General features: G+C 41.9%; 1 protein-coding gene across 1 annotated transcript; it reads right to left on the bottom strand.

Annotated features, from left to right (window-relative positions):
* On the bottom strand, window positions 1-8,731 carry LOC122564484 (sialidase-2-like). The gene is made up of 3 exons (XM_043719439.2): window positions 8,455-8,731; window positions 5,766-6,017; window positions 1-1,531 (listed from the first exon to the last, which is right to left on the bottom strand). Exons 2-3 carry the CDS (start codon window positions 5,967-5,969, stop codon window positions 452-454), a joined length of 1,284 nt encoding a protein of 427 aa, XP_043575374.2. The 5' UTR covers window positions 5,970-6,017; window positions 8,455-8,731; the 3' UTR covers window positions 1-451.
* Between the last annotated feature and the right edge of the window lie 7,513 nt (window positions 8,732-16,244).

The following is a 16,244-nucleotide window of genomic DNA, read 5'->3' as shown; positions in this document are numbered from 1 at the left end:
TCCGTTTTCAAATCTGCTTTTATTGTACAAGTGGCATGATCAGTTTTCTGTATGTTTGGTACTTCTTCCAATCCAACTTTGACCAGGGTTGAAACAGCATCGTAAGCAAATACAGCACAGGCCTTTCCTTCCCAATAGTTTTACATTCTTGGAGTTAGTGAATATTCCAATAAGCAACGAGTACACCATGCAGCATGTTAAAAATGAAATACCTTTTGTTTAAAAGGGAAAACAGTCTTCTCCAGATGAATAAAACCATATGCTTTGCACCTTGGGGTTTGGGGCTGTGTGGGTGAGACAGAGCAAATGGGGGTTTGGTAACTTTTGCAGTACATTATATATAGGCCAACTACATTGTTTTTTCAAACTGAACTACTGGGAAGCAATCTGCATAGTTATAATATCCTTGCATTGTTTAATTCAGACAGAAAGCACCTCAGATGAAGGGCTATCAGAAGAAAGTACAGAAACAAAGCTGGTCCCTTTCCTGTGAGAAGGAATTGTCGTGAGGTTTTATTTCTAGAATGTTCTGAATAATCTCATCAACTCGGGATACAGTGAATGAGATCTGCTCACTTTCAGATGTGGATCCACATTCAAACAAACAGGCAACAAGAGGAATTTCTATCCCAGGAACTTCAATAAAAGCCAGTTCTGAGTAGGCACTGGGACCGGGACAAATGATCCAAGGGTCTGTCCAGGTCAGTGGATGACCTTGGTAAGTACCAAGATAGATTCCTAAATCCCTACGTGATTCCATGCTTGTTGTATGTGAGAATAATATAATTTCAAAATCCTCTGTTAATTTTGATGCATCTTTCTCTTGCTGAAAATTATGTTTTTTAATGGCAGGATAAACATTGACCTGTGAAAGTTTTGACGCTGGAAAGTGGATGATACTGCCGTGGCAACCCTTTGGAGGTTCAACTAGCTTTTTTACCTGACACCCATCTGTAAAAGTACCTCCACCGTCTGTGCTAAAAGCCTGAACACGATACTGGTGTTCACCATGCTTCATATGCTTCATACTCCGAGCATTGCAATAAACAATTTCAGATTCATTCCCTTGATTCATTGCCACAATCTGGCATTCACCACATTCCTCTTTGGAAAGGAAGTCCCCAACACGCCAGATCTCTCCATGATCGTCACTATAAAAGGTAAAAGCATGTGATTGGCCAATGGGCTTTTTTTTATAAGCATAGGCTGGGATAATCAGGCGTCCAGACCGAAGTTGAATACCATGTCCTGGCCCCACAGCAAATGTTGCCCAATTTTTAATGTATTGACGTATTTGACAACCTGTCAAATCATTAAGAGGGCTCCAGCTCTTTCCTTCATCCATGCTGGTGACAAAGCAAAGTCGTGTGACGTTTCTCCCAGAGCTTATTTGATATTGCTCGGTCATACCTTTATATACAGCAATGAAGAAGAGGAAGATCTTGCCTGTTTCTTTGTCATAGACAGGACAAGGATTCATGGATCGGTGATCCTTTAGTCGTGCAGACTCAATACATGTGACATCATCCCACTGCGAAAATAAAACCAAGAGCAAATCAAGTAAGGGCAGGGTTATTACATTAACTTGCCACCAGCTCTGAAGTTCTGGAAACAAATTCTAATCATTCCACTTTCTCATGTATAAAATAGGAGCAGGAATAGCCCATTCATTTGGCTTCAATTCCACATTCCCATCTATCCCTGATGACTACCTATTTCCCTTGTTAGTCAAAAAATCTAACTCCATCTGCCTTCAAGTATTCAATGACCCCACCTTCACCGTTCTTTGAAATGTCAGCCATTTCTACGTTAATTCAGACAGCTTTTGTGCTTAAAGTGTATCCCCTGGTTCTACTGTCTGCCATGTCCTTTGAACATCTATTCTGTCACGTGCCCTCAGGATCTGACGTGTTCCAATAAGACCATCTCATTCTTCCAAACTTCTTTGAATGCCTTCACATTTTTTCATAAAAAGGGCCTAAAATTGTACACACTACTCCAGTTGCTGCCTCCCCAATGAATGTCAGCAGAAACACCCATAGTTTCATCTTCCAATCCCCTTGCAATCATCCTACAGTCTCTCTCTATTTAAACAATCTGACACTTTCTATGCTTCCTGCCAAATTGGAGAAGATCCCATTTTCCCACCTTTTGCTCCATCTGCCGATCTTCTTCCCACTCACTAAGCCTGTCCATATCCCATTACAGCTTCTCTACTGCCTCATGACAACTTATTTTCAGAACTATTTTGGTACCACCACTAAATTTAGCCACTGTGCATTCAGTCTATTTATCCAAATCATTGACATACAAGTAATTGAGGCCTGAACATTAACTTCTGTATGGCACTACTTGCCACTTGATACTTTGACTGTTTTTTCAAATGGATGGAGGATTCACATTTGCTATTTCAAAACATTTTCTCAGCATCCTTTCCTTGGAAGTTATAATTTTTTAAGTTACTCACTCCCTTTCACTTTCTGATTCACTGGTGTTTGTATCCCCTACAGTGAAGACAAGCAAAACGTTCGATTTATACTCCACTTCTCCATCTTCCATAATTAATTTCCCAGACCCAGGACTTTACAGACTCTTTTCTTTTTCAAACACCTGTTAAGTTTTTATATTTCTAGCTAACATTCTCTCACACTATAATTTCCCAGCTTATTATTCTTGTTGTCACTCTTTGCTGTTCACTGTATTCAAGTCTAATATTCTGATCTACTAGTCATCTGGAATTGTATGCTTTACAACAATCTTTATTTCAACATATGAAGTAAATTATAGATGAGGACTGCCATCCTTCCATAGAAACCTATGGTTCTCCATTACAATATTGGATTTTATTCTGTCATTGTAATGTTTTTGTTATCACACACTAGAAAACTTTTAATCCTTCTTTGACTTTTATTTCTGAATGCAAGAAAGTATATGATCATCTTACTTCTGTAACTGTGCAGTAAAGTTTGCAGTATATCCTCCAGGCAAATACTCAGCTCTTGATCACTCACCTCGAATTTGCACCCTGCTGCCCTGTCCCTCCCTTTACCTGGTCTTGTCTGTTCTCATCTATCACGCAACATCAGGTTATTCTGGTCCAACAGGTTTATCTGAAAGTGCTATCTTTCAGAGCGCTGCTCCTTCATCACATAGCTGTAGAGCAGGATTATAAAACACAGAATTTATAGCAAAAGATCACAGTGTCATGCATGCAACTGATATGATGTATTGAACAAACCTAGATTGCTGTTAAGTCTTTCATCTTTTAGAATGGGTTTCAGGTTTCCATTCATTAATATGTAAATCCCAGAACCTCTTTCATATCACATTCTCGAGATAACGTAAGGTTTTATAACAAAGGGTGACATCTCAGCTCAGACAATGCATTAAAGGTGTGAGGCTAGAGTCTGTCTGTATCCTAATCTTGAGTCAGATTGGTTCTATTTCCAAAGTAGAAATTTATAAAATGTGACTCTGTGATCTTTTGCTATAAAGTCTGAGTCTTGTGATCCTGCTCCACAGCTACCTGATGAAGGAGCAGCGCTCTGAAAGCTAGTACTTCCAAATAAACCTGTAGGACTATAGCTGGCGTTGTGTGATTTTTAACTTTGTTCTCATTTAGTTCTACTTCCCTCACCATTTCGACTTGCCAGTTTGTCCGGGACACTGCAGTTCCCTGCAATGCCACTAGAAAGTAGCAGATTATTTAAAAATACAGCTGAGTTTTTAAAACCACCTTTACAGGTATTGTGCAGAGAAATATTTTAAAGAATAGTTTCTTATATATTTGGTTTAGCAGGTTATTTCAGCTAAGAATGCAGAGTGCATACTGTGTAGTAGCAGGTGGCCAGGGCTCAGGATTCATGCTACTCTCTTTCAGCTATATGTTTATTCTCAAAAGATTCAAAATAGCACCAGATTGTTGAAACTTTTCATTGTAGAGTACAGTGACAATAAACCATCATTCTTATAGTATAGTATTTGAATTAAACAGTTTTTACTCAAAAGTCTGAAGGAGATCAAATCTGGCTCTCATATAAATTTGTTTCAGAACTTATGATCCACTTAAAATAGTTTCACTTAAAATCATGATTTTCAGAACCACAACAACAACTTTAAATGGACACTTGCTGTATTTAGTTGTTTATAAGCTGTGGAATCTTGTGGTTTTATTCTCTTAGTAATAATCTGGCATTTCAAAATGACTCTATTTTTTGAATATGAAACCTTAATAGCTTCTACACAGATTAAAACAAATACATTAGATAATCTCATCTGGGATGATTTTAAAGGCAGTATAAGGTAAGATTTATTCAATGTCATTTAGCAATCAAGGCTGAGCATTCATAAAGTCATACAGCACGGAAACAGACCCTTTCATCCAACCAGTCCATGCCGAACATTATCCCAAATTAAACTAATCCAAACTGCCTGCTCCTGGCCCATATCCCTCCAAATCTTTCCTATGCATGTGCTTATCTAAGTGTCTTTTACATTTTGTAACACTGCCCACTTCCATCACTTCCTCAGCAAGTTAATTGTACACACAAACCATCCTGTGTAAAGAAATTGCGCTTATAGAACATAGAAGAATACAGCGCAGTACAGGCCCTTTGGCCCTCGTTGTTGCGCCGATCCAAGCCCACCTAACCTACACTAGCCCACTATCCTCCATATGCCTATCCAATGCCCGCTTAAATGCCCATAATGAGGGAGAGTCCACCACTGCTACTGGCAGGGCATTCCATGAACTCACGACTCGCTGAGTAAAGAACCTACCCCAAACATCTGTCCTATACCTACCCCCCCTTAATTTAAAGCTATGCCCCCTTATCTTTTTAAAATCTCTCTCTCTCACTTTAAAAATGTAATCCCTGGTCTTGAAACTGTCCCCCACCCAACCCCCATCCTTGGGAAAAGACACCCACCGTTAACACTATCTGTATGCCTCATGATGTTATAAACCTCTATAAGGTCACCTCTCAACCTCCTACGCTCCAGTGATAAAAGTCCCAGTCTATACTTCATTCACAGCAACATCCTGGTAAAACTCTTTTGAACCCTCTCTAACTTAATAATATTCTTCCTATAACTAAGTGACTATGACTGGACACAGTATTCCAGAAGAGGCCTCACCAATGTCTTGTACAACCTCAACATGACTTCACAACTCCTATACTCAAAGGACTGAGCAATAAGATGCAAATACTTTATCTTCAGGGTCGTGAATGAGATACCCATGGGAAGTCGGTTTTATAAAAGGAGATATCTGGACCATAAATTAACCTGCACTCCAAATGTCAAACTCCAGGCAGCTTTTACTGGAAGGAAAACAAGATGTGAGGGGAGATGATAACAGACAGCTGAGACATAATGTCATTCCTTCATTAATTTGTAACATATGTAAATTAGGATTGCAAGTTCACGCAAGCTTAAATAGATTTTGTCCATGGTTTGACCCAGCATGCAATGCAAATGAAAGGTTATACCTCTCCCCGTCCCATCTCCTCTACTTAAAATCTAAAATCAAATCCTAATTAAAAATGGGATTAAAAATGCCATAATTTATTGCCCGTCCCTAAAAGCCATGAGAAGGCAGTATCTTCAATTGCAGCAGTTCACCTGAAGAAAAATCCAGGAATGCAAATTGTTATTGTCTCTCAAACAAAAAAAAAAGTTTGAGCATTAGTTACTTTTAAATTTACTAACCACACACATTTTAAACATATTGGTTTCTGGCTCTTTGTATATTTCTTTCAGTTTACCTCAAAATTCTTTGAAGACTTATTGTATGTGCCCTTTCGGAGCATAAGTGTATCAGCATTTTCATCGTGGGGACCCAATCTCTTCTCAGAAATTGCCAAAAGCACATCTGTATCGGGAATGTGGAGCAACGCAGGTATTCGATACCCGAAATTATCCTCCTTCTTAAATAGAACAGTTGTGTTGGAAGATGTTGAGGAACCCATCTTTCTGGGGAAATTGGACACAGTGCTATGAGAAAGGCATCAAATTCTCTGCAAAAGATAAACATCAGATGCTCCAAATAAAATTTTGAAACTTATAGCATTTGTCAGTACAAATTGCTGACAAAAATATCAAAGCTTGATATTTTGCAAGAATCAGAACATCTGCCAAGAGATAAAGTAAAAGGAAAACAATATTGATACTGTGTGAGTGGAGAGTGCTGATTGGTTGTCATAGGTCTCTGCTAGAAGCAGGAATAGAAGGGCTTGATTTTCATGATCCCCAAAGAGGTATAACACCCCTTCTCTTCTCCATCTCTCCCACCCTTTCTCACCTTCTGCCCTCTCCTTTCCCCATCCCCTTCATCTCACTGTAGTTTTTCTCCCCTTCCATACTCGGCCTGTCTTCCCTCAGCCTACCTACTCTTCCCTCAGCCTACCTACTCTTCCCTCCACCTGCCTTCTCTCCCATCTGCTACCCATCCTGACCAACACCCCATTTCCTTCTCATCACATCCCATTTCACTTCAGCCATGTCCATTCCCACCCTTCACATCCCCTTCCTTCCTGTTACCCTCCTCCCCTACACCTTTATTCCCCTCCCCATTTCCTTGTCCCCCAAACTCCTGTTTCAATTCCCTAATCCCTACCTCCTCTCTTCTTTCCCTCTGCCCCATCCTGTTTCCCTCCGGCCTACTGTTCATCCCCTCCCTTCCCCTTTTCTTGCCTGACCTCCCTTCCCATCCTCTCTGCTCCTTGTGATTTTCCTCCAGCGTTAATGCCCCTCGGCCTCTCCCACCACATTCCCTCACTCTCCCCTCCCTTTTCTCTCCATCTTCCATGCTCTCCACTGGGGTTCCTCATCAACCACCCCTCATTATCTCCCCTTTCCTACTCACCACATCACATTTTCCTTCATGCACCTCCTCTTCCCACCATCCACATCCGCTTCCTTTCCTCCCTCCTCTTTTGGTTCCCTTTCTGCTCCCCATTTCACCATCACCCACATCTTTGCTCTCCTCCCCTCCCCCACTTGTCTTGTTCCTTTTCTACATCCTCCGCCCATTTAACTTCCCACGTCTCCTTTCTCCTACCCCTCCATCGCTTTCCCATGTTCCCCTTCTCCCTCCCCTCCTTTTCCCATTATTATTTCTCAACATTCCCTTTCCCACACATGTCGTCTTTCTCTTGTCCCCTCCCTCTCCCCACCATCTAATGTGCCCCTTGTAGGGAGAAATATTGGAATGGCATGGGTTAAACCCACATCAACTTACTTAATGAAGATTTGTCAAATCTTAAGTTTAGCCATAAAGGGTTATATTATTAGAAATAAGTAGAAATAATTAGTCTGCACATATACATAATTTATTTATCCTTATTCTAAGAAAAGTGTGTTAATGTGGCAGGCACATGTAATCCTGTAAGTGTAAGGAAAATTACCAGCAGATATAGATCTGAGAATCTCAAGGTTGAGAGAGTAGCAGATGCTACAGAAAGAAGATAACATTCCCCCTATCTTCCCAGGAGACATGTCTCACAGACGTGGGCATGTTGGAATGTATGAAAAAGAAGACATTTATCTGAAACAGACTTTTGGAATTCAAATAATGTACTGTCTGCATGATTTAATAGTCTTACAGTGCAGAAACAGACCCTTTGGCCCATCAACAAACACCAAAATACACTAGCGTTATTTAGCTGCATTTGCTCCATAGTCTGCTATGTCCTGGCATTTTAAGTGCACATCCAGATGCTTGTTAAATGTTGCAAGGGTACTTGCCTCCACTCTCTCAGTCAGCACGTTCTATATATCTACCACCCTCTGGGTGACAACATTTTCCTCAGATCTCCTCTAAACCACCTTAAATTAATTCCCTCTGGTCTTGGACAGGTCAGGGAAGAGATTCTCAAGGTTAAAAGTATTCACAATGCATAAATATTTATCTAAGGCTTCCTGCTGAGACCAGAGCTCTATTTTAGAATTTTCTCTGGGGTGGTGCCGTCCCAACATGTTGGCGAATACAGACAGAATTGTTAACCTGTCCTTGAGACACTTTTCTAAAATAAATAAGCCACATCAATAATCCCTCCCCTCTCTCCCATTCTCCAGCCCCTCCCCAACCTCTCCTCACTCCCTTACTCCATTCCCTCCCTTTGTCCCACCCCAACTCTTATACTTCCTCTCCTCTCCATCTCCTCCCTCCTTTTCTTTATCCACCCTTTCCCTCCTTCTCCCACGCAGTCTGCCCTCACTCTCTTTGCACCAAACTGTCTTAAAATTATATAGAAATATTCTGCTATCGCCACCACTTGTCACATTTTCATCAGAAACCAAGATTGTTGTGTGTTTGAGGGAACAGAGGGTTCTCTTTAGTTTCATTCTCTGTGATCTCTCTGCACCGCAGACCGTCCAGAGTTCAGTCAAACCTCCGCCTCGGAACTGGCTCTGTGCTAACCTCTGCCTCGGAAATGGCTCTGTGTTACTTACCCGATCTGAAATTGGTCCGGTCACAATAACGTCTTTGGTTGCTGTCTTAGCTGCTGTGGAGAGTAGATGACCAACAGCTGGGGAGTAAATCTTGTTGCAGAGAGTGAATTCCTGGAAACTTATCTAAGAGACCTCATGAGGGCGGAGCTCTGTCCTGGCTAACATTTGGATTTGTTCAATAATTCAATCCTCCGAGTCCCCAACTGCTGTCTCCTTAGGCATTAAAAAAAAATCAACAGATTCCAGTCTTCTTTACCTCCAGGTGGACATTTGAGTTCAGTCTGAAACCACCCAAGTCAATTTACAAGGCGTGTATCCATTTTCCCAGGATTTTCAGAGACTAATTAACATTAATGAATCCTCTAATCAGTTGTGAGAGCAAATAAGTTCATTTTACAAAATTGTTTTAATAATTATACTGAACAAAGTAAAATATCACTTTATTGTTCTTATAAAAGGAAATTAAATCACATCATAAAAAGTTATATTTGCCAATTCTGCAAGTGTTTATCTTTGTAAAACATATGCAGTCAACCAAGGAATGGATAAAGAGGGAAAGTATCTACCATCACGGATCAACATAAAATACTAGAAATGGTTAGCTCTGGCAGCAGGTGCGGAGAGAGAAAGAATTCATGTTTTAGGTCAGTGATCCATCATTCTGTAACATTTTGTCAGGCAATGACAAGAGAATGGACCCATGACATTCAATGGCATTGCCATTGTTGAATCTCCCACCATCAGCACCCTAGGAGTTACCTTTGACCAGAAAATGATCTGGAGTAACAATATAAGTACTGCTGCTGCAAGACCAGGTTATAGTCCAATAGGTTTATTTGGACTATAATCTAGTGTTGTGTGACTTTTACACCTCGGTCCAACACTGGCTCCTGCAAATCATGGCTGCCTCAAGAGTAAGTCAGAAGGAATAGGCATTTTGTGGTAACTCACTTTGTGACTCCCCAAAGCCCATAAGATGGAATACTCACTCACCTGGCTAACTGCAGCCCCAACACTCAAGTAGTTCATCACCATTCAGGAAAGCAGTATCTTATTCACCACCTTCAAAATTCACTTCCTTCACCATCAATGCACAGTGGCAGCAGCATAGACCTACACCCCATCTACTAAATGCACTGCAGTAATTCACCAAAGCTCCTCCAACAACCCTTTTTAAAATCAGGAACTCTAGCCACCGAGGAAGATGTATGAAATTATGATCACATGCAAATTCCTCACCAAACCCCACAGCTTCCTGGCTTGGAACTTTTCAGTCACTCATAGAATCATAGAAATGTACAGCATGGAAACAGACCCTTCAGTCCAACCCATCCATGCCAACCAGATATCCCCAACCCAATCTAGTCCCACCTGCCAGCACCCGGCCCATATTCCTCCAAACCCTTCTTATTCATATACCCATCCAAATGCCTCTTAAATGTTGCAATTGTACCAGCCTCCACCACATCCTCTGGCAGCTCATTCCATACATGTACTACCCTCTGTGTGAAAAAGTTGCCCTGTAGGTCTCTTTTATATCTTTCCCCTCTCACCCTAAACCTATGTCTCTAGTTCTGGACTCCCTGACCCCAGGGAAAAGATTTTGTCTATTTATCCTATCCATGCCCCTCATAATTTTGTAAACCTCTATAAGGTCACCCCTCAGCCTCCGACACTCCAGGGAAAACAGCCCCAGCCTGTTCAGCCTCTCCCTGTAGTTCTGATCCTCCAAGCCTGGCAACATCCTTGTAAATCTTTTCTGAACCCTTTCAAGTTTCACAATATCTTTCTGATAGGAAGGAGACCAGAATTGCATGCAATATTCCAACAGTGGCCTAACCAATGTCCTGTACAGCCGTAACATGACCTCCCAACTCTTGTACTCAATACTTTGACCAATAAAGGAAAGCATACCAAACGCCTTCTTCACTATCCTATCTACCTGCGACTCCACTTTCAACGAGCTATGAACCTGCACTCCAAGGTCTCTATGTTCAGCAACTCCTTCATTGGCACTGTGTCAAAATCCTCAGACACCCTTGTTGACTGTGTAAACCCCATATCCAAATCAGCTCAAAGAGGCAGTTCAACACTACTGTCTCCAGAGTTGGTAGGAGTGGACAATAAAATACTGACCTGACCACCAACATCCACATCTCAGGAGTGAATGAAGAATGTCATAAACCTGACAGGTTAAATTTGATGCTACTACAACGGTATTTCCAGCATTTCCTGATTTTATTTCAGACTTTTATTCCTGCAGCATTTTAAGTTTCAACTAGTGTTATATATGCAGGTCAAGATTGTGTCATAATGACAGTGTCGAGTGTTATGAAGTTGCAGGCATGTACTTTTAAGAGAGACCGAATGCTGTTTTGCACAGGGCTTACAAGCACCTGACATATGATTACCTAGCAGTCTGAGTGTACTGGAAAATTGAAAATATGTAACATTTGGTTGTGAAATGGATACCCCAGTTGGCTGCTGTTTTGATAACAATTCAGATTTAACTAGTTTAAGTTATGCCTCAGGATACTAAAACCCAATCAAGTTTGAATTTATTGTTTTGCAACAAAAAACCAATGAGACAATCCAATGTTGGTGGTATAAAAAAGGCAGGCATATTGAAAATAAGACAGTAACTCTCATTGAGTCATAAGAGGTATACAGCATGGAAACAGACCCATCATTCCAATTTATCCATGCCGACCAGATATCTCAACTCAATCTAGTCCCACCTGCCAGCACCTGGCACATATCCCTCCAAACCCTTCCCATTCATATACCCATCCAGATGCCTTTTAAATGTTGCAATTGTACCAGTCTCCACCACTTCCTCTGGCAGCTCATTCCATAGACATACTACCCTCTGTGTGAAAACGTTGCCCCTTAGGTCTCTTTGATATCTTTCCCCTCTCACTCTAAACCTATGCCCTCTAGTTTTGGACTCCCCCATCCCAGGGAAGAGACTTTATCTATTTATGCTATCCATGTCCTTCGTGATTTTGTAAACCTCTATAAGGTCACCCCTCAGCCTCTGATGCACCAGGGAAAACAAGCCTTTTCAACTCACTCTATAGCTCAAATCCTCCAACCCTGGCAACATCCTTGTAAATCTTTTCTGAACTCTTCCAAATTTCACAGCATCTTTCCGATAGGAAGACCAGAGTTGCACGTAATTTTCCAACAGTGGCTTATCTAATGTCCTGTACAGCCGCAACATGACCTCCCAACTCCTATACTCAATACTCTGACCAATAAAGGAAAGCATACTAAATGCCTTCTTCACTATCCTATCTACGTGCGACTCCACTTTCAAGGAGCTATGAACCTGCACTTCAAGGTCTCTATGTTCAGCAACACTCCCTTAAGTGTCTAAGTCCTGCTAAGATTTGCTTTCCCAACATGCAGCACCTCACATTCACCTAAGTTAAACTCCATCTACCACTTCTCAGCCCATTGGCCCATCTGATCGGAAGAATGTCCTGATTGTTCTTACAGTGTAACATCCTGACAGTATCAATGAGTTCTTGATGGGATCAGGAGATCCCAGCTCTCTTTGCAGGGTCAGAATGTCTCTTGAAACAGTAAAGTGCTTCCATTGTCCTATCCTGGAAGTGAGATCCTTTGGTTCTCTCCATCTGACCTGCCCTTTGGTATTGCTGTGTTATCAGACTGTCCTTGGTGCTTTGGGACAGCTCTGTTGACCGGGTTTAGGAAGTTTATTGTTAGTGTGTTTTGGGAAGTGTATTTCCTGAGAGTTACGATGGTCCTGTCTGGATTCAATTGTCAGCCTGAGGCATTCTGGGTGCTTCTGGTATAGTTTGGCCAAGTTTGATTTCCTATATTCTGTGAGGGCATACTGTGGGTAGGCAGGGTGGCAGATCTTTTTCCACAGTATACTTATGGCTAGTTCTCCTTGTATTCCATGAGATCTAACCTTGCTAACCAATCTCCCACGGGGAACCCTGTCAAACGCCTTACTGAAGGCCATATAGATCACGTTCACCGCTGTACCCTCATCAATCCTCTTTGCTACTTCTTCAAAAACCTCAATCAAGTTTGTGAGACATGATTTCCCACACAGGAGAAAGTGAGGACTGCAGATGCTGGAGATCAGTGCTGAAAATGAAGAAGGGCTCATGCCCGAAACGTCGATTCTCCTGCTCCTTGGATGCTGCCTGACCTGCTGCACTTTTCCAGCAACACATTTTCAGCTATGATTTCCCACACACAAAGCCATGTTGACTATCCCTAATCAGTCCTGGCCTTTCTAAATACATGTACACCCTATCCTTCAGGGTTCCCTCCAACAACGATATCACCATCTATTTCCCTACATTCTATATCTTCCATGTACTCTTCCACAGTAAACACTGACGCAAAATACTTGTTTAGTATCTACCCCATCTCCTGCCGTTCTGTACAAAGGCTGCCTTGCTGATCTTTGAGGGACCCTATTCTCTCCCTAGTTACTCTTTTGTCCTTAATGTATTTGCAAAATTCCTTAGGATTCTCTTTAACTCTATTTGCCAAAACTAACTCATGTCCCCCTTTTGCCCTCTTGATTTCCTCTTAAGCATACTTGTACTGCCTTTATATTCTACTAAGGATTCATTTGATCTACCTTAGAGTCATAGAGATGTACAGCATGGAAACAGACCCTTCAGTCCAACCTGTCCATGCTGATCAGATATCCCAACCCAATCTAGTCCCACCTGCCAGCACCCGGCCCATATCCCTCCAAACCCTTCTTATTCATATACCCATCCAAATGCCTCTTAAATGTTGCAATTGTACCAGCCTCCACCACTTCCTCAGGCAGCTCATTCCATATACTTACCACCCTCTGCCCCTTAGGTCTCTTTTATATCTTTCCCCTCTCAACCTAAACCTATGCCCTCTAGTTCTGGACTCCCCGAACCCAGGGAAAAGACTTTGTCTATTTATCCTATCCATGCCCTTCATAATTTTGTAAACCTCTATAAGGTCACCCCTCAGCCTCTGACGCTCCAGGGAAAACAGCCCCGGCCTGTTCAGCCTCTCCCTATTGCTCAATCCTCCAACCCTGGCAACGTCCTTGTAAATCTTTTCTGAACCCTTTCAAGCTCCACAACATCTTTCCGATAGGAAGGAGACCAGAATTGCATGCAATATTCCAACAGTGGCCTAACTAATGTCCTGTACAACCGCAACATGACCTCCCAACTACTGTACTCAATACTCTGACCAATAAAGGAAAGCATACCAAACACCTTCTTCGCTATCCTATCTACCTCATCTAGCTATGAGCCTGCACTCCAAGGTCTCTTTGTTCAGCAACACTCCCTAGGACCTTACCATTAAGTGTATAAGTCCTGCTAAGATTTGCTTCCCTAAAATGCAGCACCTAGCACTTATCTGAATTAAACTCCATCTGCCACCTCTCAGCCCATAGGCCCATCTGGTCAAGATCCTGTTGTAATCTGAGGTAACTCTCTACGCTGTCCACTACACCTCCAAACTTACTAACTGTACCTCTTATGCTCGCATCCAAATCATTTATGCCAATGACAAAAAGTAGAGGACCCAGCACCGATCCTTGTGGCACTCCACTGGTCACAGGTCTCCAGTCTGAAAAACAACCCTCCACCACCTCCCTCTGTCTTCTACCTTTGGGCCAGTTCTGTATCCAAATGGCTAGTTCTCCCTGTATTCCATGAGATCTAACCTTGCTAACCAGTCTCCCATAGGGAACCTTGTCAAACATCTTACTGAAGTCCATTTAGATCACATCTACTGCTCTGTCCTCATCAATTTTCTTTGTTACTTCTTCAAAAAACTCTATCAAGTTTGTGAGACATGATTTCCCACGCACAAAGCCATGTTGACTATCCCGAATCAGACCTTGTGTTTCCAAATACATGTACATCCTGTCCCTCAGGATTTCCTCCAACAACTTGCCCACCACTGAGGTCAGGCCCACTGGTCTATAGTTCCCTGGCTTGTCTTTACCACCCTTCTTAAGCAGTGACACCACGTTTGCCAACCTCCAGTCTTCCGGCACCTCACCTGTGACTATCATTGATACAAATATCTCAGCAAGAGGCCCAGCAGTCACTTCTCTCGTTTCCCACAGAGTTCTTGGGTACACCTGATCAGGTCCTGGGGATTTATCCACCTTTAACTGTTTAAAGACATCCAGCACTTCCTCCTCTGTAATCTAGACATTTTGCAAGATGTCAACATCTATTTCCCTACAGTCTATATCTTCCATATCCTTTTCCACAGTAAATACTGATGCAAAATATTCAATTAGTATCTCCCCCATTTTCTGTGGCTCCACACAAAGGAGCCTTGCTGATCTTCGAGCGGCTCTATTCTCTCCCTACTGTCCTTAATATATTTGTAAAAACCCTTTGGATTCTCCTTAATTCTATTTGCCAAAGCTATCTCATGTCCCTGTTTTGCCCTCCTGATTTCCCTCAAGTATACTCCTACTTCCTTTATACTCTTCAAAGGATTCACTCGATCTATCCTGTCCGTACCTGACATATGCTTCCTTCTTTTTCTTAACCAAACCCTCAATTTCTTTAGTCATCCAGCATTCCCTATACCTACCAGCCTTCCCTTTCACCCTGACAGGAATATACTTTCTCTGGATTCTTGTTATCTCATTTCTGAAGGCTTCCCATTTTCCAGCCATCCCTTTACCTGCAAACATCTGCCTCCAATCAGCTTTCGAAAGTTCTTGCCTAATACCGTCAAAATTGGCCTTTCTCCAATTTAGAACTTCAACTTTTAGATCTGGTCTATCCTTTTCCATCACTATTTTAAAACAAATAGAATTATGGTCGCTGGCCCCAAAGTGCTCTCCCACTGACACCTCAGTCACCTGCCCTGCCTCATTTCCCAAGAGTAGGTCAAGTTTTGCACCTTCTCTTGTTTATACCTGACATATGTTTCCTTTTTCTTAACCAAACACTCAATTTCTTTAGCCATCCAGCTTTCCGTACACCTACCAGCCTTTCACCCTAACAGGAATATATTGTCTCTGGACTCTCGTTATTTCATTTCTGAAGGCTTCGAATTTTCCAGCCATGCCTTTACCTGCGAAAATCTTGTACATAACAAATTCCTGTCCATTTAATCCTTAACACTATGGCAGTTCCTGTCTATGTTTAGAAAGTTAAAATCCGCTACCATAACCACCCTATTATTCTTATAGATAACTGAGCTCTCCTTACAAATCTGTTTCTCAATTTCCCTCTATTTTGGGGGGGGGGGTGGAGGAGGAGGAGGGTCTATAATACAATCCTAATAAGGTGATCATCCCTTTCGTTCTTAGTTCCTCCCAAATAACGCCCCTGGATGTATTTCTGGGAATATCCTTCCTCAGTACAGCTGTAATGCTATCCCTTATCAAAAACGCCACTCCCCTACTCTCTTGCCTCCCTTTCGGTCCTACCTGTAGCATTTGTATCCTGGAATATTAAGCTGCCAGTCCTGTCCATCCCTGAGCCACATTTCTGTAATTGCCACGATATCGCAGTCCCACGTTCCTAACCATGCCATGTCATCGAGAGACCCAATAGATTGAAACGTTCTCTATCATAGGTACCTTTTCATATGAAACATCTTCACAGTAAAAATAACAGGTGATGACCCAGGGAGATCTTCATCCAAAAGAAGACACTGATGATGACAGCCACTGTATGATTTTGAAATTAAGTTGATGTAACATTAGTAAGTGTTTTATTAGAACAGTATATTGTTATAGAGTTGAAGGCAGCTAATAAGCAGTTAAGAGA

This window comes from Chiloscyllium plagiosum, unplaced genomic scaffold (assembly GCF_037043375.1).
Source record: "Chiloscyllium plagiosum isolate Xiang-an unplaced genomic scaffold, Cpla_swu_hap1 HiC_scaffold_2, whole genome shotgun sequence".
Lineage (NCBI taxonomy): Eukaryota > Metazoa > Chordata > Chondrichthyes > Orectolobiformes > Hemiscylliidae > Chiloscyllium > Chiloscyllium plagiosum.
The sequence above is the reverse complement of the archived record's forward strand: the minus strand, read 5'-3'. Positions and strand labels throughout refer to the sequence as shown.

What these genes read in the sequence shown, in the direction of transcription:
- LOC122564484 (XM_043719439.2), bottom strand. Translation starts at nt 5,969, where the DNA reads ATGGGTTCCTCAACATCTTCCAACACAACTGTTCTATTTAAGAAGGAG. An exon ending in AGTCTTCAAAGAATTTTGAG is followed by an intron (nt 1,532 to 5,765) that starts GTAAACTGAAAG and finishes TTATTTTCGCAG; the next exon opens with TGGGATGATGTCACATGTAT.